This window comes from Heloderma suspectum, chromosome 7 (genome assembly GCF_057233095.1).
Source record: "Heloderma suspectum isolate Gila_16-S chromosome 7, 16-S_ref, whole genome shotgun sequence".
Taxonomy (NCBI): Eukaryota; Metazoa; Chordata; class Lepidosauria; order Squamata; family Helodermatidae; genus Heloderma; species Heloderma suspectum.
The window spans coordinates 108747723-108770899 of record NC_139464.1 but is presented as its reverse complement, the minus strand read 5'-3'; the positions used below and the strand labels follow the sequence as shown (position 1 = coordinate 108770899).

The following is a 23177-nucleotide window of genomic DNA, read 5'->3' as shown; positions in this document are numbered from 1 at the left end:
AATTTCCCCACCAATTTCGGGGGCCAAATGCGTTGGCATTCGGCCTCCAGGAGATTCGTGGAGAAATTCTCTGACATCCCTAGAAACATTTATGTAACCTATCACGGCTGACTGCAGGGACGCAAACGGCGGTGGCTACGGCCGCCGCCATTTGCAGACCCGGTCGGCAGGATTCACGGCGGGAGGGACGGGGCGCCTCCCCCTCGGCCAGAATTTCGGGGGGAGGGATGGGGCGCCTCCCCCCCGGCCAGAATTTCGGGGGGGAGGGATGGGACGCCTCCCCCCCGGCCAGAATTTCAGGGGGAGGGACGGAGCACCTCCCCCCCCACCGCGAATCAAATTTCGTCACAGGTAAGTGACTTTTGTACATCCCTCGAAGCCACCAGAGATGGACGAGCCCGGATAAGTTGCGGGCTGCTTACCAAACACACGAGAGCGGTCTGGCAAGGGGGTGCGGTAGCTCGGCGGGTGCAGCTCAGGGGGTGCCAGTGGTCCAACAGATTTGCGGACCCAAACGGGCACCCACGCCATCCCTAATGATTACCCAGCCTTTACTCCCCCCAAAATGATTCCTAAAAGCTATGTAACAAAAACATATTAATTATGGAAAGATTAGAGATGTAAATGTCTGGAAATAATGAAGCCATGGGGAAAAATGCTTTTTTAATCCCCTCTGTAAGATTCCCATCATAGTTATTTCTCTCATTCCTTGTCAAAATGATTGCTCTAAAGTATCTTTTACTTATGGGCATTTATGCTCAGTTTGTTATGTGCATTCTTGACAGTAAATATACATTCTTGGCAGTTTGGGTTTTGTTCTATAGAGTCCTGTGTTTCTGATGCTGTAACAGTCAATTCATGTAGTTCTAATCTATTCAGACAATTATTACAAATTTACTGAGTTTACTTTTAAAAGTTTTATAATATAATGATAATTTTTATGAGCAAACTAAGTTATACATAAAATAACTTTAGGAACAGAAAGGCTGCTTTATGTTCCTAAAGCAGTCCTCCCCAACCTGGTGCCCTCCAGACGTTTTGGACTACAATGCCCAACATTCCTGACCAATGGCCATGCTTCCTTAAGCTAATGGGAGCTGGTTCAAAAGATCTGGAGGGCACCAGGTTGGGGAAGGCTGTCTTAAAGCAACAAAGTGATTTTAGATCTGTAAAGAGTGCTAAAAAATTAAGTATTGCTTATTTTTCAATTTTCCACAAAATGTCCATCCCCCTCCCCCCCAAAAAATGTCCCCCCCCCCCCCCCGGCCTCAACATTTCTGGAAATTTCACATCTCTTGGCAGTATTCATTGATGAGAGCTTATTTTTGAATATATTCTGAGATTTAATTGGGAACACAAAACAAAAAAAAAGCAGTGCATTTTAAGGGCATTTATTGCAATTACTTTTTAAACCTCATAGTAAGTGAAAATATAAGTGCTCTTGAGGAATAACGTCTCCCACACACTCACACACCCCACCACCACCAGCACTCCATCATGCTTTAAAACTGCTCCTATATTCCTGAGAGATCAGAGCAACAACAAAAAACTTATTTGCCAATCCTATTTAAACAGAAAAAAACAATACCCCCCCAAGTACTTTGAGCAGTTACACATTCAAAAAATTCACTTAAACCATTACTACATTGCTAGAGGAATACAATGGAGTTTGCTCCTGCTACCCTGATGCTAAATACATTTTTCTTGAAAATCAGCAGCAATTTTTGTTGTAGAAGAGGAATATATATTTTAAATGTAAAAATAAGAACATAAGAAGAGCCATGCTGGATCAGACCAAGGGTCCATCTAGTCCAGCATTCTGTTCACACAGTGGCCAACCAGCTGCCCACAGGAAACCCACTAACAGGACGTGAGTGCAAGAGCACCCTCCTGCCCATGTTCCCCAGCAACTGGTATATATAGGCAAATCACCTCTGATACTGGAGGTAGCATATCACCATCAAGATAGTAGCCATTGATAGCCTTCTCCTCCAGGAATTTGTCTGACCCCCTTCAGGCCAGGTTTTGGAACAGAAACAGCCTTGGTTGCCCTGTATGATGACATATGTCGGGAGAAAGACAGGGGGAGTGTGACCCTGTTGATTCTCCTTGATCTCTTGGCGGCTTTCGATACCAGCGACCATGGTATCCTTCTGGGACGGCTCTCTGAGCTGGGAGTGGGAGGTGGTTTCGCTCCTACTTGGAGGGTCAGCTCCAGAAGGTGATGCTTGGGGAACGCTGCTTGGCCTCGTGGATTCTCCAATATGGGGTTCCACTGGGGTCAGTTTTGTCCCCCATGCTGTTCAAGATCTACATGAAACCATTGAGTGCGGTCATCCAGAGATTGGAGTGGGTTGTCATCAGTATGCTGATGACACGCAGCTCTATTTCTCTTTTCCATCTTCTTTAGGTGAGGGTGTGGATGTGCTGAATCAGTGCCTGGCTGCGACAATGGACCGGATGAGGGCAAAGAAACTGAAGCTCAGTCCAGACAAGACTGGGATGCTGTTGGTGGGTGGTTCTGCTGACCTGATGGAGGGTGCTCAACCATGGGCTTGCTCTCCCCATGAAAGAGTAGGTCTGTAGCTTGGGGGTTCTCCTAGAACCACCCTTGTCATTTGTGGCTTAGGTCTCCTCAATGGCACAGAGTGCCTTTACCAACTTCGGTTGGTGGCCCAGCTCTGCCCTTATCTGGACAGGGATAACCTGGCTTCAGTTGTCTATCCTCTGGTTGTCTCCAAGTTAGATTATAGCAATGCACTGTATGTGTGGCTGCCTTAGAAGATGGCTCAGAAGCTGCAGCTTGTACAAAATGCAGTGGCCAGATTGATAACAGGGACAAGAAGTTCTGAACATATAAGACCAGCTCTAGCCCACTTGTACTGGCTGCCTATATGTTTTCAAGCCCAATCCAAGGTGCTGGTTTCAACCTATAAAACCTTACATGGCTCGGGACAGCAATACCTGTCAGAGTACCTCTCCCAGCTCAAACATACCCGTACACTACGCTCAACATCTAAGGTCCTCCTCCAGGTGCTTACTCCAAGGGAGGCTCAAAAGACAGAGACAAGGGAAAGGGCCTTCTTGGTGGTGGCCTCCCAGTTATGGAATGAACTCCCAGATGAAGCCCACCTGGGGCCAACATTGTTATCTTTTCGGCAGACTTTCCCCAGGCATTTGGCAGCATGTGATGAGTTTTAATTGATCCTGGATTTGTTCTGTGGTTTGGCTGATTGCTCAAAGTTGTTTTTAGATATATATTGTCTTTGTGTATATTGTCCATTTGAGTGTTTCTTATATTTTTAATTTGTTTATATTCCATTTTTAATGTTTTAACCTTTGTAAGCTACCCAGAGAGCTTTGGGTGTGGGATGGAATAGAAACGTTGTTGTTATTAATATATATATAATTAATATAGCCATCCAAATTGGTGGCCATCACTACATCTTGTGGTAATGAATTCCATAGTTTAACTATACGCTGTGTGAAGGACTTCCTTTTATCTGTCCTGAATCTTCCATCAGTCAGCTTCATAGGATGAACCTGGGTTCTCGTATTATGAGAGGGAGAAAAATGCCTCCCCATCTACTTTCTCCACACCATGCGTAATGTTGTACACCTCTATCATGTCCCCCCTTACTTGCCTTTTTCCTAGCTAAATAGTCCTAGCTGTTGTAACCTTCTCTCCAGGCCCTTGATCATTTTAGTTGCCCCTTTCTACCCCTTTTCCAGCTCTTTGATATCTTTGTGTAGGTGCAGTGGCCAGAACTAGACGTAGTGTTCCAAGTGTGGTCACACCATAGATTTGTATAAAGGCAGTATGATGTTGGCAGTTTTATTCTCAATCCCTTTCCTAATTCTGCCTAACATGGAGTTTGCCCTTTTTTTTACAGCAGCCAGCCGCACACTGGGTTGACATCTTTATGGAGCTGACCACCACAAATAATAAGGAACTGTAACCATCTACATGCAGAGATGGCCACCTCCAGGCTGCAAAATGTTACAAAAAATACAAAAGAAGAAAGGATGCTGCAGCAACCATCGGCAGCCCTGTTATGCTTATGCTGGGCCGGGTGTTGGAGCTGTGTGCCAATGGCCTCTTGAGATTCTCCAGCTTACCTGTGGGCAGAGAAATTTGGGAGACAATTTCACAGACTTTCTCCAGGGGGAGGAGTATTGTCAACAGTTTCTCCCAGGTAGGGCTCCCCATTGGCAGGGCTTGTAGCACGGCTTCTTTCTTTTTTCCTAAGCATTTTGGGAGGTTTCTCCCCCCCATGAAATAGGCTTCCATTTTTCTGCCTCATTCAGGATGTTTTATAATTTATGTTTGCGCTGTTTTGAGTTTACCTAATCACAGCTAGCCTCCCAGGCTGCCTGCATGTCCTGATCTGAAATATCACCAAGGGAGGAATTACCTCATGGTGCCTTAAACTGGGCTTTAATTGAAGTGTGGGAAGCTGAGGAGGCAACAGGAGGCCAGAGAGAAGATTCTACAATGAAAAACAGGATGCTTGTGCTCACTCCTCAGCCACCTCCCAAGTAAGGTAAGCTCAAGAAACCCAACCCCAAACCCCGGAGAATTTCTCCGAAATTTCTTCACTACTGAATTTCTTTTCAGCAATTTCTCTTCTATCAAATTGAATGAGAATGGTTGGGGGGAAATGTGGGAGAAGTTTTCGGCACAGCACTACCAGGCGCAGCTGCTGAACCTGTTTGCCGCTGGCTGCCTCCAACACCTGCCCCTCTCTGGGAGGTTAGTGGGGAGCCCTCTCAGTTGCTAGGCCCTAGACTTTGGCCCCAAGGTCCACCTACACACGCAGGGGTCCATGACAAGGGAAGGACTTTGCACCTCTACCACTCGCGCTTGAGCTGAGCCCCTTGCCCCACCATATACACCAAGGGTGCAAAACCTTTTTCAGCCCAAGCGCCAAATTCTATTTTGGAGAAGCTCTCAGGGGGCACACCCCAGTGGTGGGCACAGCTGAAGGAATGAGAGAGGGGCCAAAATACAAAAATCACAAGCTTGTTGCAGGAGAAAGGTCTTCCTGCCAAACACGAAGCCTTTGGAGAAGTATTTCAACTTTTTGGAATGGGGGGAAAAAAGTGCACAAATGCCAGGAAACCACCAACCGGTCAGTGGTTGGGCTCGGGGTGCATGAGAACATCATTTATATTTTCAAATTATGTGAACTTGTCCTGCTTGTAACCCCAACCCAGAATGTGAGCAAGAGAACATGTTCTCCAAAAGTCCCTGCAGATTCTTGGACTTGTGTTAGGACTTGAAAAAATGCAGATTTTCACACTTTACTTAATGGGGGTGTGTTTGCGGGGGGGTGGGTGTACATTTTCAATGTGCTTTTAAAGAAAAAATCACATTTTTCCTGTTTGAAATGTACCCTTTCCCCGTTTGAACAAGACAAAACTAGAGTGAGGGATGAAAAATCCCAACTTCAAGTATAGAATCATAGAATAGTAGGGTTGAAGGGGCCTACAAGACCATCAAGTCCAACCCCCTGCTCAATGCAGGAATCCAAGTCAGAGCATCCCTGACAGTCTGATGGGATCTGGACTAGTGGTGACTGACAAGGAAAGAAATCTTGGGGTTGTGGTGGACAGCTCAGTGAAGATGTCAACCCAGTGTGCGGCTGCTGTAGAGAAGACAACTCCATGTTAGGCATAATTAGAAAAAAGAATGGAGAATAAAACTGCCAATATCATTCTGCCCCGATACAAACCTATGGTGCAGCCACACTTGGAATACTGTGTCCAGTTCTGGTCACCACATCTAAAAAGGGATATTGTAGAGATGGAGAAAGTGCAGAGAAGGGCAACGAAAATGATCAAGGGGCTGGAGCATCTCCCCTATGAGAGGTTACAACAGCAGGGCTTGTTTAGCCTAGAAAAAAGGAGGCTAAGGGGAGACATGATAGAGGCGTACAGAATTATGTGTGGTGTGGAGAATGTGGATAGGGAAAAATTTTTCTCCCTCTCTCAAAATACTAGAACCCGGGGTCATCCTATAAAGCTGATTGGTGGGAGATTCAGGACAGGTAGAAGGAAGTATTTCTTCACACAGCGCATAGTCAAACTATGGAATTCGCTACCACAGGAAGTAGTGATGGCCACCAGTTTGGATGCTTTAAAAGGGGGTTGGACAAATTCCTGGAGGAAAAGGCTACCAATGGCTACCAGTCCTGATAGCTATGTGCTACCTCCAGGTAGCACTGAGCCTATGTACACCAGTTCCTGGGGAACATGGGTGGGAGGGTGCTGTTGCACTCATGCCCTGCTTGTGGGTTCCCAGTCGACAGCTGGTTGGCCACTGTGTGAACAGAACGCTGGACTAGATGGACCCTTAGTCTGATCCAGCATGGCTCTTGTTACGTTCTTATGAAGGTGGGAGACAAATTGAGCAAATGGTGAGCTGAACACCAAGGTAGTTTTTGGAGAATCTGGGTGAATGTGAAAAGTGCTTGTTTGCCCACCCCTAGACATGGCCTTCTTGGAAAACCTGGATAGCAGGAATGGGACCCCACATGGGCTTGATTTTGCCACTGGACCCGAGGTTCTGTATCCCTGATATACAGACATATGTGCCATTACAGGTGAGTACTTGTATTGTTCATATTTGTCCAAGGCAGGGAAAATGTCTGAAAAACATTTCAGAGTCAAATTCTACATTTTTGCACCTGAGGTGTTTTGAAGAGTACTTACTGGGTGCGGCCTCAGATTACTGTTTTTCATGTCTGTGGCAGCAAGCGTAGCATGTATGAGTGTGTACTTGCAATGATTTGGGTACAAACACAAGCGAACACAGGAGACCTTGGAGAACACATTTACTGACTCTCAAATGCTACGATAGCTCCTGACATCAATCATATATTTTTTTAACAATTCACATCTCTGGAAGAAGCTTGGCTTCTTTTCCTCCAAGGGGTGGAAGGAGAAAAAGGATTGCACATATTTTTGAAAGCAGGATATTGCTGGGCCTAAAACCTTGGCATTTATTCAGCGGTTTCGGTCAATGACTTCTATTCCCATTCTTAAATTCCCAAGATGGAAAATAACGGAGAGCTGACAGCAAGTTGCATAAGCGGCAGCGCAGGCTTGATTCCAAATCACACTTCCATTTTAAGTGGATGAAAGTGTTATGTTACTGAGAGGCTCAGACGACTTCAGAAATTCAGATTTCATGCTAGTCTTTCTGTTAAGTGGCTCTTCTGAACAGCCATGGGCTTCCAGTAGCCAAGAGGCACATACTTCTCTTGCCATGCCGAGGCAGGTTTTCTTCCACAGCTTATTTACACCCACAAAAGTATAGTCCAGCAATACCATCAGGAAACTCATCAGGAAGGTGCATCACCCTTCCCTTGCTTGAAACCTGAAGTGTCTATTGCCTCCATCTGCTGTAGCTTGGTAACTGAGAACAGAAAGCATAACAAGTTAGCTAGATCCATCCAGAACATTTGAATGGTTAACTGTGGCTCAATTTATGTTGAATGCATGTTGGCGGGCCAACAGTTGGCTGCCTAGTTCCTAACCTAGAGGCAAGGGAGCTTTGGATAAAAGTAGTACATTAAAACAGGGATGGGAAGAAAATGGACATCAGGGTGTTTTGGAGTTCAACAACACAGCATTCCTGACCATTGACCATGGTGGTAGGGGCTTCTGGAAGTTGAAGTCCCAAATATCTGGAGATCTACCTTCTTTCCACCCCTACCTTAAGACATAGGATCCTGGCAGTCCCCTTGAAGGGGTGGGCTCATTAGCTCATCAGTGATCACTCTTACCACATCATCTTCTAGAAGAGCTAGTTGCTGACTCCAGGTTCCATAGAACCTGGAATCCCATGTCCATTTATCAGAACCACCAAATACGTACTGTATTTTCATTGGGCTGGGAAAGATGTAATCAAACAGCAATTGACTTATCAATCAAAATAGCTCATTTATTTCTTATTTATTACATTGTTATACTGCCCAATAGCCAAAGCTCTCTGGGTGGTTCACAAAAGTTAAAACAATGAAGTACAGCATAATCTCAAATGTGTTTTACAAGTTGAATCTATGCAGTCAGACATAAGCATTTGGGGGGGGGAAGGGCTAGTTTTCAGAATTTTTGAAGCTTATGTGTACTACAGATCCTTAAAACTCAATGCGAATGTGATTAAATTCTGTGAGGCATGGTTATAACTCATGAGGAAGCACTTCTTCACACCTTGCTAGTCAAGCTATGGAATTAGTGACGGCCACCAATTTGGATGGATTTAAAAGGGGATTTGACAAATTCCTGGAGGACAAGGCCATAAATGGCTACTAGTCCTGATGATTATATGCTACCTCCAGTATCAGAGGTGGTATGCCTATGTACACTAGTTGCTGGGGAACATGGGCAGGAGGGTGCTGTTGCACACATATCCTGATTGGGGTTTCCCATGGGCTACTGTGTGAACAGAATGCTGAACTAGATGGACCTTGGTCTGATCCAGCAGGGCTGTTGTGTTCTTATGTTTGTGTTCTTAGCACAAGCAGGACTATGCTTTAATTATGTTCATGTCCTGCTTGTCAACTTCTCATAGGCATCTTATTAGCCACTGAGTGAACAGAATGCTGGACTAGATAGGCTTTTTTTTAGATCAGCTCTTCTGATGAGGACACAAAACTGTGAATGGACTAGGGATGTACGAAAGTGACTTACCTTTCCGCAGATTATGCTGATGCTGGGGGGGAGGCGTTCTGTCTCTCCCCCCGGAATCCTGGCCGGGGGGGGAGGCACTCCGTACCTCCCCCTGGAATCCTGGCCAGCCGGCTGTGCTCCGCAGGGATTCTGCAGAGCCGCGGGCTGGCTCCGCCAGCAGCCGGACATCCAGCCGCTGGCTAGCAGGGACACAAATGGCGGTGGCCGTAGCCACCGCCGTTTGCGTCCCTGTAGTCAGCCGTGATAGGCTACATAAATGTTTACGTAGCCTATCACGGCTGATTTAAAAACAACAACAACGCATGTACACAAATGGCGGTGACCATGGCCACCACCATTTGCGTTCCTTATTTTGGCATGTCTTAGTCAACGTAAACATTTACGTAGACTAAAACGGCGAAAATAAGGGGAACGCAAATGGCATAGATGCTACGCTATTTGCGTTCCCCTTATTTTCGCCGTCTTAGTCTACGTAAATGTTTACGTAGACTAAGACGTGCCAAAATAAGGAACGCAATTTTTTTTGTTTGTTTGTTTTTAAGTCAGCCGTGATAGGCTACGTAAAGATTTACGTAAATCTTTACGTAGCCTATCACGGTGTTTTTTTAAAATCTAGCTGTGATAGGCTACGTAAATCTTTACGTAGCCTATCGCTTTTTTTGTTTTTTTGTTTTTTTAACTGGAAATGGTGGTGGCGGCAGCTGGTCAGAAGACCAGCCGCCACAGCTGCAGCTGCTGCAGCCGCCGCACCGCCGCCGGAGCCGCCACCAGAGCCGCCAGGAAGATCTGCCCCAGGTAAGTCTCGTCCCTGGGGGGCGGGGGGGGCAGACCGTTCTGCCACCAATTTCGGGGGGCCGAATGCGCTGGCATTCGGCCTCCCCAAGATCCGTGGCAGAATTCTCTGACATCCCTAGAATGGACTAGTATGGACTAGTTTGGAGTATTGGAGGTGGTCCTCTAAATTCATCACATATAGTGTTGAGCTTGGGGCTACCACATATATTACGTGTAAACAAAAACTCAGTTTGTCACTAATTGCACACTCAACAGGAAACACCAGAAGATTAGGATTCCCTGATGAATTACCCCTGCAGTGCCTTGCAACACACTAATTTCTTGCATTCACACATCTAAATGGACACTTACATTTTATGTGTATTTCTAAGACATTTATCAAGCAGGGATGAATCTCTCATATTCTCTTTTGCTCACTTTCTTGTTTTTCCACATTTAACGTTTGTATCATCCTGTTTCTGCATCAGTTTGCAATTTTAATATGTGCACTTTTTTAAAAAAGCTTGTGTTCATTGTACACATTTTTGTACTCATTTTTTCAAATTGCAATAATTTTTGCAGGTAATTTCCCCTAAGGTAAAGCATTCTTTTGTGCACTTCTATGCAATATACACATTTTTGTGTGTGCCAGGTTTTCTGTACTATATGCATATTGTATGCATTTTTTCATGTGCAAGCTCCAATTGCAAAAACATGCCGATATCGACGTTTAACTATATTCGAATTCACATCCAGGTTTGGGTAATGGAAATTTGGCAAGTTGGCCTAAAAATGTGAACTGAACAGATTTCTCCCCCATCTCTAATGTGAAGAGGCGCAGGTTCCTATCCCTACTCTAAGGTCACTAGGTAGCTTTCAGCAAATCAACTTTAACCCACCTTGCAGGGGAGTGCCAGTGAGCACTTCATTTCTTTGTATTTCCTTTGCTTAGAACTCTTCTTCTAAAGAGCTGTAATGGCTATTTGCAGTTGAGGGACAATTAGATGCCATTGTACACACAAATGGGTGGTTGGGATCAGAGGTGACTGCATTCAGCTAAGGTAGCCTTCCACAACCCAGTGCCCTCCAGAAGTTTTGAACGTCAACTTCCAGAAGCCCCTATCACCATGGCCAATGGTCAGGAATGCTGGGAGTTGTATTCCAAAGAATCTGGAGAGTGCCAGGCTGAGGAAGGCTGAACTGAGGCAAAGAGTTACTGGGTAGATTCTTTCCCTGGCCTCAAGCTCAACATGGTAAAAGAGTTTGCAGTGCTGCTCTACCTCATAGATAAGGATGGGTGATGGTTCCAGTTTGGTTTTGATAAGAATTTACCAAAATTCACAAGTTTTCCATATTTCGGAGAAAAAGAACATGAGACTAAAAAAAATTCAAATGTGGAAGAAAGCAAAACGGACAGATTTGTCCATCCAGGCCCAGGATGTTTGGGCACTGAGCTCATAAAAGTCTGGGTTTGAATTCCTGTGTATTCAACCATATTAGTGCTGAATTAGGATCATCACCTCTTTTTCTGACAGGCTTCTCATCTTTAACAGCAATATGGCCATAGGGATGTTGCAGGAGTCTGAGAGGGGGGTGGAGTCTGGCCTGTAATGCTGCATTAATGTCCCCTTTATGGCCATCATTTACGCAACATTACATTTACGGAAAAACCCGAGCCACCGTTTTTTTCACAAAATGGCAACTCGTTGAGGGGTTGGGTGCTCACCAGGCGCCTGCAGACTGTGCAGCATCTCGTCCAGGGAGCCCAACAGGCCTGGATGGATGGCAGTGGCTTGGTGAGCGCCCAGCAGCGTGGACAGAGGGAGTCCGTCCATCCCTATATGGCAGACAGGTATGCTCCTCTCCATACTGGGGATTGCTATTCCTCTTGCATTTGGCTGGTGCAGATTGGTGAGATCTGCATTTCAGTTCATTTTTCATAAGAATTAACAAAAATTTGCAAAACTTCAGAATTCGGGGGAGAAAGAACTTGAGATTTTAGAAATCCAAAGGCGGGACAAAGCACATGAACTCACAGATCGGTGGAGCCACTGTCAAACCCACTTTGTACGCCAAAAGAACCACATCATAAATAGTCATCAAGAGCTGCTGCACCAGCTGCTTACTTATTTTGATTTCTGTGCTCTGCATATTAAAAAAGCAGCCAGGAATGCCAGGAACATCACAGAGCCAACGATGATGAGCACTGCTTGCACCAGGTGTAGCAGCTTGATCTTATTTGTCACTTTGGATCGGAAAAACGCTGCTTTTTTATCATCGATCACAGCCGTCTGGAGACAGGAGAAAGGAAGGGACAGCAAGCCCAAGAGAGCAACGTCATTTCAAGCAGAAGTATACAAGCCAGTTTCTCAGTATATTATTTGACATGGCAATCCCCCTTTACAAAAATAATACTCATCTTAGACTTTACCTTGGTAATATAAAACAACCTGTATAAAACAACCCAGCAGGGCAGCTTCACTGCAGGAAAAACTAGGCCACTTGGGCCCCCACAGATTTTCCCTGAGCCCTGGGTTGTCCACCGGAGTTCACAGGGTGGCTCTCCATCTTTCAAAAAGCCACAATAAGCTAATGGCGGCTGCCGCTAGTGTATTAGGGGAAATTATGGCCATGATTGGCATATTTGCGGCCTTAAAATACTCACTTCTTCCTAAATTGCGGCCGTTTATGCCACAATTTAGGCAGAAATAAGTGCTGTATGGCCACAAATGGCATAAAATATGCCAATGACGGCCATATTTTTCCCATGATTGGCTAATGGCAGATGCCATTAGCTTAGCATGGCTTTCAGAAAGATGGCAAGCTGCCCCACGTGAAATCCAAGGATGCACAGCTGAAGGGGGGCTCCGGAGGTCAGATTCCTGGAACCTCAGCCTCATTTGGGCCCATAGCAGATTTCTCCAGCATCCCTGATCTGTATACATAGTTGGTTCCACCTAGCTCCATCACAAACAATAGAATGGACTGGTGACAATGTGGAGATGGAGCAAAAAAAGAGACTTGGATAAACGGTAAGGGGATAAGCTGATGGCAGTGGAGAGGACATTTACAGCTGATGCAGTTACACAGTGGTGGTAGAATTCTGGAGAGCGCACAAATAACAGTGTGGGGGGACGGTCATATTTTCCAGTGCTACCCCAGATTAAAAAAAACCTCACTACATAAAGCAAACTAAACCATCAAGAAGAAAGCTGTGCTATTGATAGATTGATTTGATTTGAACCCTGCATTTTCTATCCAGAAAAAATGGCACTCAATCATAAATAAATCATAAATAAATTTACTTACAATCATAAATGAAATTTGAATAAAACAAAAATAAAACAATGCATTAAAACACAATTAAAGACACAACAATAACACAATAAAAACAACATCTAACCCAACAGACTGGCTTATACACCAAAGGCCTGGTTGAATAAAATGATCTTTGCCAGGTGGTGGAAGGACAGCAGAGAGGGAAAAAACCCAGCCCCCCTCAGCAGGGAGTTTATGAGAATGCCCCCTCTTGCATCACCACTAGAAGCATCTCTGAAGGCAGCAGTCTTGAAAGAAGGGCCTCTCCCGAAAATCTTAAGGCCTGGGCAGGCTCACATGGAGGAGCCAGCCTTTCAGGTAGCCTAGTTACAGGCTGCATTGGGCTTTAATTATAGGTCATATCCAGCAATTTGAATTCTGCCCAGAAACAGTAGCTAGTGAAGCTGTTGTAACAAGGGAGTCACGTGATCCCTGTAACTGCCCCCTGTCAACAGTCTGGTCACAGCATTCTGGATAGAGATGGTGGAGAATTCCGCCACGGATTTCAGTGAGGCCAAATGCACTGGCATTCGGCCCCCCCAAATCTGTGGCAGAACGGCCTGCCACCCCCCCGCCACCCCACGGATCCCCCTCGGGATGAGACTTACCTGGGGCGGATGTTTCGGATGGCAGCTGCTCCAGCGGCGGCGGCTCCAGCGGTGCCGCCACCACCATTTGCAGTCTGGTCTTCTTTTTTTACCCAGACGTGATAGGCTATGTAAAGACTAAAGACTTACGTAGCCTATCACGTCTGGGTTAAAAAAAAAACAACGCGTACGCAAATGGCGGTGGCTATGGCAGCCGCCATTTGCGTTCCTTATTTTTCACCGTTTTAGTCTACGTAAATATTTACGTAGCCTATTACAGCGAAAATAAAGGGGAACACAAATAGTGTAGTGGGCGCTATTTGCATTCCTTTTTGATTCGCTGTTTTAGCCTACGTAAATATTTACATAGACTAAGACGGCGAAAAATATTTTCCTAAGCCAGACGTGATAGGCTACGTAAGTCTTTACGTAGCCTATCATGGTTGAATACAGGGATGCAATTGGTGGCAGCTATGGCAGCCACCATTTGCATCCCTGCTGCCCAGCAGCCGGATGTCCGGCTGCTGGCGGAGTGGCCAGCGGCTCTGTGGAATTCCCACGGAGCGGAGCCGGCCGGGCAAGACTCTGGGGGGAGGGACGGAGTGCCTCCCCCCCGCCAAGGATTCCAGGGGGAGGGACAGAGCACCTCCCCCCACACACCACAAAGCAGATCCGCGAAATGGTAAGTAACTTTCGTACATCCCTAATTCTGGAGCAGCTGAAGCCTCTGAATAGTTTTCAAAGGCAGTCCCATGCAGAGCATATTACAGCAGTCCAACAAGATGCAACCAAGGCATGTGTGACCATAGCCAGATCCGACATCTCTAGGAAAGGGTGCAGTTGGCACACTAGCCTCAAATGTGCAAACACACTCTAGGCCACTGCTGAAACCTGGGCATCCAGGTTCAAGGCCGAGTCCCGGGGTACACCGAAACTGCAAGCCTGAGTCTTCAGGGGGCGTGTAACCCCATCCAGCACAAGCTGACTCCCTATTCCCTGATCTGCCTTTGGACTGATCAGGAGCACCTCTGTCTTGTCAGGCTTCATCCAGTCCATTACTGACAGCAGACACCACTTCAGAACTAGAACAGCTTCCTTGGATTTGAATGGAAAGGAGAGAAAGAGAATTGCTAAACCTCTCTGATGTTTGAATGCTCCTTGAATGGAGTAAACTAGCACAATTCCCCACATGCATTCTGAAAGGGTACAAGTCCACAATTCTGTCACCTCATTCCGCATAACTATGCTATGTGATTTGGGGGGGGGGTTGGACAGGAGAGGATGAACGAGGCAAGAATGACTCCAGATGTTTCTTAATAGTCAGTGGCAAAGTTGGTAGGTGCATCTTCTGTTAGGGAAATTACTGGTAAATGGCCTAAGACAGAGACGGGGAATATGACTCATCTGTATTCTCACTAGGGATGCTGGAGAAATTTGAGATGGATTAAAATGAGCTCAGATTTCTAAGAATCTGACCTGCAGAATCCGCTGCAGAGCGACCCCCTCTGGTGTCCCTGGACTCTCGGATTATTTTTTTTTTACTTTCCCAAAATGTACGCAAATACATCTGTAGAAAAATATGTAAGTTTCTGCTGAGGGAACGTAGAATGGAATAGGGGACAATACACTAAATGTTATGTTCTGAGATAAATGATGTAAATACTTGCGTAATTATTTCCGTATTTTTCCGCATGACAAAAAAAATATTTGCATCCGTCTGTGGGCGGATGATGGAACGAAAGGCACCTGACAATCCGCAAAACACAGACGGAGCAGATTTTACACAGTCCCTACATCCCTAATTCTCACCCATGCCCCCTGCGTTCAGCTAGAGGGAACTGGAAGGTAGGAGACAGTAAAACACAAGTGAAGCTGTTGGGAAGATGGAGTGCAGTTTGAGAGGGGAAGAAAGGAAAAGAGAGCCCTAGAACAGCCTTCCCTAGCTTGGTGCCCTCCAGATGTTTTGGGCAACAGCTCCCAGCATTTCTGACTATTGGCCGTGCTAGCAGGGGCTGATGGGAGCTAGTCCGAAGCCTCTGGATGGCACCACGATGGAGAAGGCTGCTTTTCTCTGGAGAGCTAACGTCAGGCAGTGGGACTCTCTGCTGGAGCGTTTAAGTTTGTTCCTCCACCTATGATCAACAATCAGATTTAAAAATAAACCTAAACATTACAGAATACTAGAGAAGCCTCTAGTGACCTCCTTCCAGAGGAAACCAAACCCAAGTAAGCACTACACCCCTGGAACATCGCTGCTCGGAGAAGTGGAGCAAGAACATAGCAATATTACGCACAAGCCCTATATTAACTTTGTTAAAAAGCACCGTTGATCAGACAGAGGCAAAACCATTGGCATTTAAAAAAAAAATTCACTACCAAACCTTATAACCTAAAGTTCTCTAACTAACAATAAGTGAAATGACAGATGAGGGAGAAAAAAAAAACTAACCTCATTTAGCCACAGGATAGGAAAAATGAAAGGCATCTTAATTTGTTTTAAAGGCCTGTAATAAAATGTAAAAATAAAATTAGAATGATTCTATTCTGGCCAGATGAAATGCTGGGTTAAGAACAACAACTATACACAGCTGAGCAAAATTCCATTAGCTGGCTTCAATGCATGTTTAGTGACAACAACACTAAAGGGTAGTATCCAGTGTCAGTCCTACATAGAGTAGATCCATTAAAATAAATAGGACTTTAGTTAGTTGGGACTAACCTGACTCTCATGCATTTCAATAGGTCTGCTCTACATAGAACAACACTGGATACCACTTTAAATATTTGTGTAGCAGTTTTCTCCAAGTCCACCAGGAATTAGCCTACAAGAGAAATACAAGCTTCATTAGGTCTGTTCATGTCTACATAGATTTAAACATAAATATAAAAATGGGAGGCTAAAGAGGTTGATCTCCATGATGACTGTCAATATGACCAAATGTGCCCCAGAAGAACATGTTTGCTGCCCTATCAGTGAACATAAATATACCTTCAAAACAACACAGGAAGACTGTAGGAATGTACAGACTGCTCTGAAAAAAAGAGTTTTGATGAGACTCGGTAAAAAAATTCCTCAGCTAGGGATGTACGAAAGTCACTTACCTGTTCGCGGATTATGCTGATGCTGGGGGGGAGGTGCTCCGTCCCTCCCCCCGAAATTCTGGCTGGGGGGGAGGCACTCCATCCTTCCCCCCCCCAAACCCTAGCCAGACGGCTCCGCTCCGCAGGGATTCTGCGGAGCCGCTGGCCGGCTCCGCCAGCAGCCGGACATCCAGCCGCTGGCTAGCAGGGACGCAAATGGCGGCAGCCGTAGTCGCCATTTGCGTCCCTGCAGTCAGCTGTGATAGGCTACGTAAATGTTTATGTAGCCTATCACGGCTGATTAAAAAACAAAAACACGCGTACGCAAATGGCAGTGCCCATGGGCGCCGCCATTTGCGTTCCTTATTTTGGCACGTCTTAGTCTACGTAAACATTTACGTAGACTATGGCGAAAATAAGGGGAACGCAAATTCCCCTTATTTTCGCTGTAGTCTACGTAAATGTTTATGTAGACTAAGACGTGCCAAAATAAGGAACGCAAATGGCGGCGCCCATGGGCACCGCCATTTGCGTACGCACGTGTGTGTGTTTTAATCAGCCGTGATAGGCTACATAAACATTTACGTAGCCTATCACGGTGTTTTTTAAAATTTAGCCATGATAGGCTACGTAAATCTTTACGTAGCCTATCACTTTTTTTTTTTTTTTAAGCTTGGAAATGGCGGTGGTGCCAGCTGGTCAGAAGACTGGCTGCTGCAGCCGCCGCTGCCGAACCGCCGCCGGAGCCGCCGCTGCCGCCTCCCCGAGATCCGTGGTGGAACTTTCGTACATCCCTATTCCTCACATATATTTCTTTCTGGAGGAGAAATCTCGAAATTCACTTACACTGCAATCCCACACATCTACTCAGAAGTGGTTCAATGGTAGATGCTCCCCACTGCACACCGGAATCCCCGGGGCCACATTCCCACTGCTGAATTTTGGCAACAGCAGAACAATCAGCTGTTTCCTGTTGACTTTCAGTAGCAAACTGCAGTGGTGGCCTCAAAAGGCCAAATTTAGTTTTAAAGTTAAATTTGGCTTTTTTAGGCCACTGTTGCAGTTTGCCGCCGACATCTGGTGGCAAACCATCCATTGTTTTGCCACTGCCACAGCGGCAAATTCAGTGGTGGCAAAGAGAGTGGAGGGCAGCAGGGGCCACACTTAAGTCCAGGGGGGCCGCAGGCAGCATGTTGTGTATCTCTATTGTACATGTACAGGAGATTATCATTTCTGTCCCAGCCTCCCCCAACATTGGACCCTCCAGGTGTGCTTGACACAACTCCCATAATCCCCCAGGCAGTTATTGTCCAATACATCTGGACGGCACCAGGTTGGGAAAGGCTGTTCTGTCCAATCCGATTGCTAAGATGCTGAGGAAAAAACGCACCCACGTGTCCGATAAACCCAACCTGAAGCGGATCAGTTTAAGTCTATAAAGCCAATATTAATTATTTAAACTTGAATTTACAACAACACAGCACATATGCAGCGTTTTCACCCCATCTCAGGAAAAACAGCGACTCCAAAGACTTACGTAATTCTTTTATTCGGCTTCACCAGTAAATTCACTTGCAGCCTTTTGGCAAACTGTAGCGTAAATCCTGTTGTCTTAAAAACACAAAACAAAGAAGTTGTAATGGGGGAAATGGCTGGGATGAGAATTAACGCTAATGATCAACAGCATTGGGGAGAGAGAAAATGATTTGTTCAGATCTTGGGTTGAAACCATTTCCATCAAAATGGAGGCAGCTGTAGAGTATGAACAGCAAAATGAGGCCAAGTTACATAGTTCGTATGGTTTGATGGTAGCTACCTTAGCTGCAGCACTCCGTATTGGGCCAGTTACGATGAAAGTCGCATGACTTAAATTAATTCACCTTTGACTGGGTAGTAGAATCACAATGCAAGATCTGTTGGAACTGTTTGACTGGCACTATAGCAGCCAATTTTAAGGTTGTTCCCTGTTAAGTTTGTGTTGTGCTTTTGTAATATATATAATAATAGGACTAGAGCTGTGCAGAAATGGCTTCTTGAAATTCTCCATCCTATATGTGGCCAGAGAAATTGAGGGGAGAGGAAGACGACCATTTCTCCAGAGAGATAAATTCTCCAACAGTTTCTCAAGTGTGGGACTCACTATTAACAGGACCACAGCTTCATTCTTTTCTTGTTTTCCCCCTAAGGCTTAGTGTGTGTGTGTGTGTGTGAGTGACAGCAGCAATTGTTGGTAGCCTGGCCACCATTTTGCATACTGCATGGTGCCCCAGCCCTAGCATCATTTGGGGGGCATTGTGGGAGAAAAATAGCAGCTGCCACAAAAAATGGTGGAGATATTCAGTGAAAATTCTGTGAAGCGGCCTCATTTTTCAAGGGGAGTGAGAAAAAATAAATGCTCAGGAAATCTCTGGCTTGGCTCTCTTTGGTTCAGATTTCTCTACAGGAGTGGAGAGTAATAGTTCAGTGTGATAGAGGACATGCTTTGCGGCTTCTTCAGGTAGGGCAAGGGAAGAATCCTGCCTGAAACCCTGGAGAGCTGCTGCCAGGCAGTGTCGGCAATACTGGGCTAGACAGACCAGTGGTTGGACTCAGTATAAGGCAGCTTCCTCTGTTCCTAGTAATTCCCCCTTCTCTCACATGGTTTGCTGCTAAATTCAGAAACTCAGTTTAAATTACACCCATCCAAAAGAAAACAGGTCCAGCCTGACTGTACCAGAATCAGAATACAAAGGGTCATGGGGTCTTTTTTCAAGGCAAGATGCACCCCGCTGGGTTACGAACCCAAGAGGTCTTCTACCCCAAGATCGCCTGCAATGTCAAGAGGCTGCCACTGAAGAGAGGTGGCCTCGACAGCCTGTACTCTGCAGGGCATTCCCTGGTGTGAAGAGGTGATTCCAAAGCTCACCTGTTGCTGCAGTGCTGACACTTTGGACAAGCACGTAGCTTGAAGCAGTCGAGAAAACAAGTATTAATCAGCTGAGGTGTGCATGTAAAGCAAGGGGGCACAACCTGCGGCCCTTGACCACTCCCTGGGTGGCCCCTGAAGCTGGTGCAGCACCAACACTGTTCCATGGCTTCCAAGATCACTGTTTTCCCACTGCTGGTAGCAGCAGAGAAACAGCTTTCTCAATGGTAATCCCTGGGGGATGGGACAGGCTTTTGCCTCCACCTTCCACCCCATCCCCAATGATCCCTAGATCTCAGTGGTCAGGGGGGGCAGATGTGTGTGGAAAGGTAGGGGTGTGTGTGTGTGTGTGTGTGTGTGTGTATTTGTCTGGTACCAGATGTGGCCCTCTGGGCTGAGAAGGTTGTGCACCCCTGATGTAAAGCAAGCCGAAGCACAGTCCGAGCTCTGCTGCCAGACTTCTAGTTACTCTGAACAATATAACTGAACCTCTGCTGTAGCGGTGGGGGTGACAGGCCGTGTGTGATTACTTACTGGTTCCACATCTAAATAGGTCATATGCTCCTGTGCATTTGGGTGCATCCCTTCAACGCCTTGAAAAACATCTTGACTTGCATACAAGAAGTGAGGCAGAGTAATATACACTGGCTTTCCTTTGGAAGAAGGGAAAAATAGTCCATGATATCGAATTTGAAGTTTATGCTCTGCACAGTTGAGCTGAATGAGAATTCAGGTTGGGGAAGACTACAGTCTCTCTCTCTCTCTCTCTCTCTCTCTCTCTCTCTCTCTCTCTCATATATACACACACACACACACACACACACACACACTGACCTGTAGCAGAGACACACAGAGACGTACCACATCAGTTCATCATATTTGGTGTTACCATGAGAGCAAAAAAAGATCATAACGTTTTACAGCTCATTGGGAAACTGTAGAGCAGGGGTGGGGAACCCCTTTCAGCCCAAGGGCCAAACTCCATTTCAAAGCAGCTCTCGAGGGCCACATTCCAGAGGTGGGTGGGTCTGAAGGCAACAGAGGTGGGGCCAAAAATACCAGCACATTTTAGCTGAGACCTCTTGCTGCCACAGTAACTAAGCCTAAGGGAGGCATCTTGGCCTTTCAGAATGGGGAAAACACTGCACAAAAGCCTGGGAACCATAACTGGGCATGTTTAGCCTTGAGAAGAGAAGACTGAGGGGAGATACGATAGCACTCTTCAAGTACTTGAAAGGTTGTCACAGAGAGGAAGGCCAGGATCTCTTCTCGATCATCCCAGAGTGCAGGACACGGAATCATGGGCTCAAGTTGCAGGAAGCCAGATTCCGGCTGAACATCAGGAAAAACTTCCTGACTGTAAGAGCAATACGACAATGGAACCAATTACCTGGGGAGGTGGTGGGCTCTCCCACATTGGAGGCCTTCAAGACGAGGCTGGACAGCCATCTGTCAGGGATGCTCTGACTTGGATTCCTGCACTGAGCAGGGGGTTGGACTCGATGGCCTTGTAGGCCCCTTCCAACCCTACTATTCTATGATTCTATGAAATGATCAGTGGTTGGGGAAGGGGTGAGGCCAAGGGAATGGGGCGTAGCACCCCATTTTTAAAATGCTTGGATGAGTAAATAAAGACGTTTTTGCCTGGCACCTAAGAGGAAAATGCTGAGGGTGTCCCCTGACTGGGATGCCTCTACCAAAACAGTACTTTGCCTTGCTGTAACAAAACCTCACCTCCAATGATGGTGCTATTTGGATTACCTTAATGTGTGGGCAGGTTGGTATGGGTTGCTGTGTACACTTACAAACCCTGTGTCATATATTTGGGCAAATACACAATGCTAAAATGCTGAACTGTGCATTCGATGTATCAAAGTTATTAAAATGTACAGCAGAGATTAGAATGTGTGATGTGTAACCTCAATTTTTATAACACTCTTACAAGTGTTTCCAATTTCAGTCTGGTACCTTTTTTGCAGGAACTGATGTCCAGAGCCCCAGCTGATGTGCAGTTGTGGGATATCACTTCATCTGTGCAGAAGCAAATGTTTTCAGGGATCACAGAAGGTGATGCAAAAGCTTCAGGAGGGACTATGAAGCGATAGAGTGGGATGTCCTTCACAAGCTGCTCACTGTCAAAGTTGCCATAGATTGACCTGGATGTTAATGGGAAAATGGGTAGGATCTTAATATGGACCAGATTTAGGGTATGCCCATGTCTTTAAGTGGCAATCAGTCACATCCCTCCAAGCATGGTGTGTCTGCAACAAACCTAAAGGCATTACTTAATGTTCTATTCTGCATATGATAGACTTTTATACCACCCTTCAATAAAGATTCCCATGGCAGCTTATATAAGAAAATACAAAAAACAGTGAATACAATAATGCTAATCCAATTGTTGTTATTGATGATGATAATACTATAATACAACCCACCCATGCAGCAAGATCTTAAAAGCCAGATAAAAACAATTGGTACTGATATTATACCTGAAAGGCCTCAGAATATAGGAGGTTTTTGCATAGCTCTGATAGGACAAAGTTGCTACCAGTCAGACCACTCTGAGTATTCCATAACTGGGGGTGCTACCACTAAGAAAGCCCTCTCCCAATAGAAACTTGCCCTCCCTCAGAAGCGATCACTTGCCTCACCTAAACGCCTTTTAGTTTTTACTTGGGATCCTGGAGTATAACTTCCTTCTTGAGATGTAGTGGAAATACTATCCCAGTGATATTATTGAGTATCTCAGCAGCTCCTAGTGCAGTGGGCCAAAAATGTTATGGGTTACCTACAAAATCTGGTGAAGGGAAATAATATTGGGGTGGTTTAGGCCCCTGAATGTTTGCCTTGCACATAAAAAGCACTTTGGGGGGATAGTTTTAATTGAGAAACAGTACGGAGTCATGATTGGGGCTGGGACACACCCTGAGGCTGCTGGTGTTAAATTTCACAATGCAAATTATTCTGATCATTCATCTCTCATACCATGTCCGGTTTGGTCTCCACAATCCAGAAGCCTTGCTAGATAAATCAAATATACAAAAACATGTCCTGATGCCTTTTACCTGCAGATATCAGCAGAAAAGAAACGCAGCACTTCATCCTTGCGGACAAAAGGTGGGAATGACGCCCCATCTGCACATGAAATTAAAGTATGGCACAAATTAGGTACTTCCCAGCCCACCCTTTTATTTGTGGACTGGGGCAGGGGCAGGGGGAGAAAGCAACAGCAATTGCACTATGCTTGCATGTAGTATTCAGAGGATAAATTAAGTCAAACTAGGGAGGAGGAAGATCTAAACCTATACCCCTGAATCCAGAGGAATAGGCCATTGGCATGACCCATAAGCACATGCACAAGCACCAGAGGGGGGAAATCTGGTGATAAGGGGGAACAGAAGGACCAGAGGATGGTAGACCACTGACTCATTGGTCCTACTCCTCAAACAAGATCAGGTGATTAGAAACCAAAAGCATAGGAAGAAACTGAGATAGGGAGAAGTTTCATAACTTCAGTTGAACTGGAGTTGTGGTTACTTGTTTGCCTGGAGTGTGCTCAGCCCATAAATATGCGCAACACCAGGAACAATTATTAACGCCTAGATTTACTGTTCCTTTACCTGTTTCAGTTCCAAAAGATTAACTGTGCTCTATTTATTCATGTGCATCATGAGGTAGGACAGCCTTTCCTGACCATCTGAATATGTGAATAATCTCAGTCATTCTATAACAAAGTTCCTGGCTGCATGCCCTGTGGGAATCGGAGCACTCTGTATTGACTAACAACAAGTCACAGGCATATGGCCTACTAC

At 45.7% G+C, this 23177-nt stretch overlaps 1 protein-coding gene across 8 annotated transcripts in view; it reads right to left on the bottom strand.

Moving 5' to 3' along the window:
• Window positions 1-6820: 6820 nt before the first annotated feature.
• Window positions 6821-23177, bottom strand: part of CD36 (CD36 molecule (CD36 blood group)) — an 86549-nt gene continuing 70192 nt past the window's right edge. For all 8 annotated transcript variants that reach the window (XM_084811082.1, XM_084811078.1, XM_084811083.1 and 5 more), the window contains 7 exons: window positions 22431-22500; window positions 21331-21518; window positions 19897-20015; window positions 17995-18068; window positions 15826-15880; window positions 11598-11762; window positions 6821-7420 (listed from right to left, as the gene is read on the bottom strand). In XM_084811082.1, the coding sequence (XP_084667208.1) occupies window positions 11598-11762; window positions 15826-15880; window positions 17995-18068; window positions 19897-20015; window positions 21331-21518; window positions 22431-22500 (671 nt within the window). In that variant the 3' untranslated portion in view covers window positions 6821-7420. The remainder of the gene's footprint in view (window positions 7421-11597; window positions 11763-15825; window positions 15881-17994; window positions 18069-19896; window positions 20016-21330; window positions 21519-22430; window positions 22501-23177) is intronic.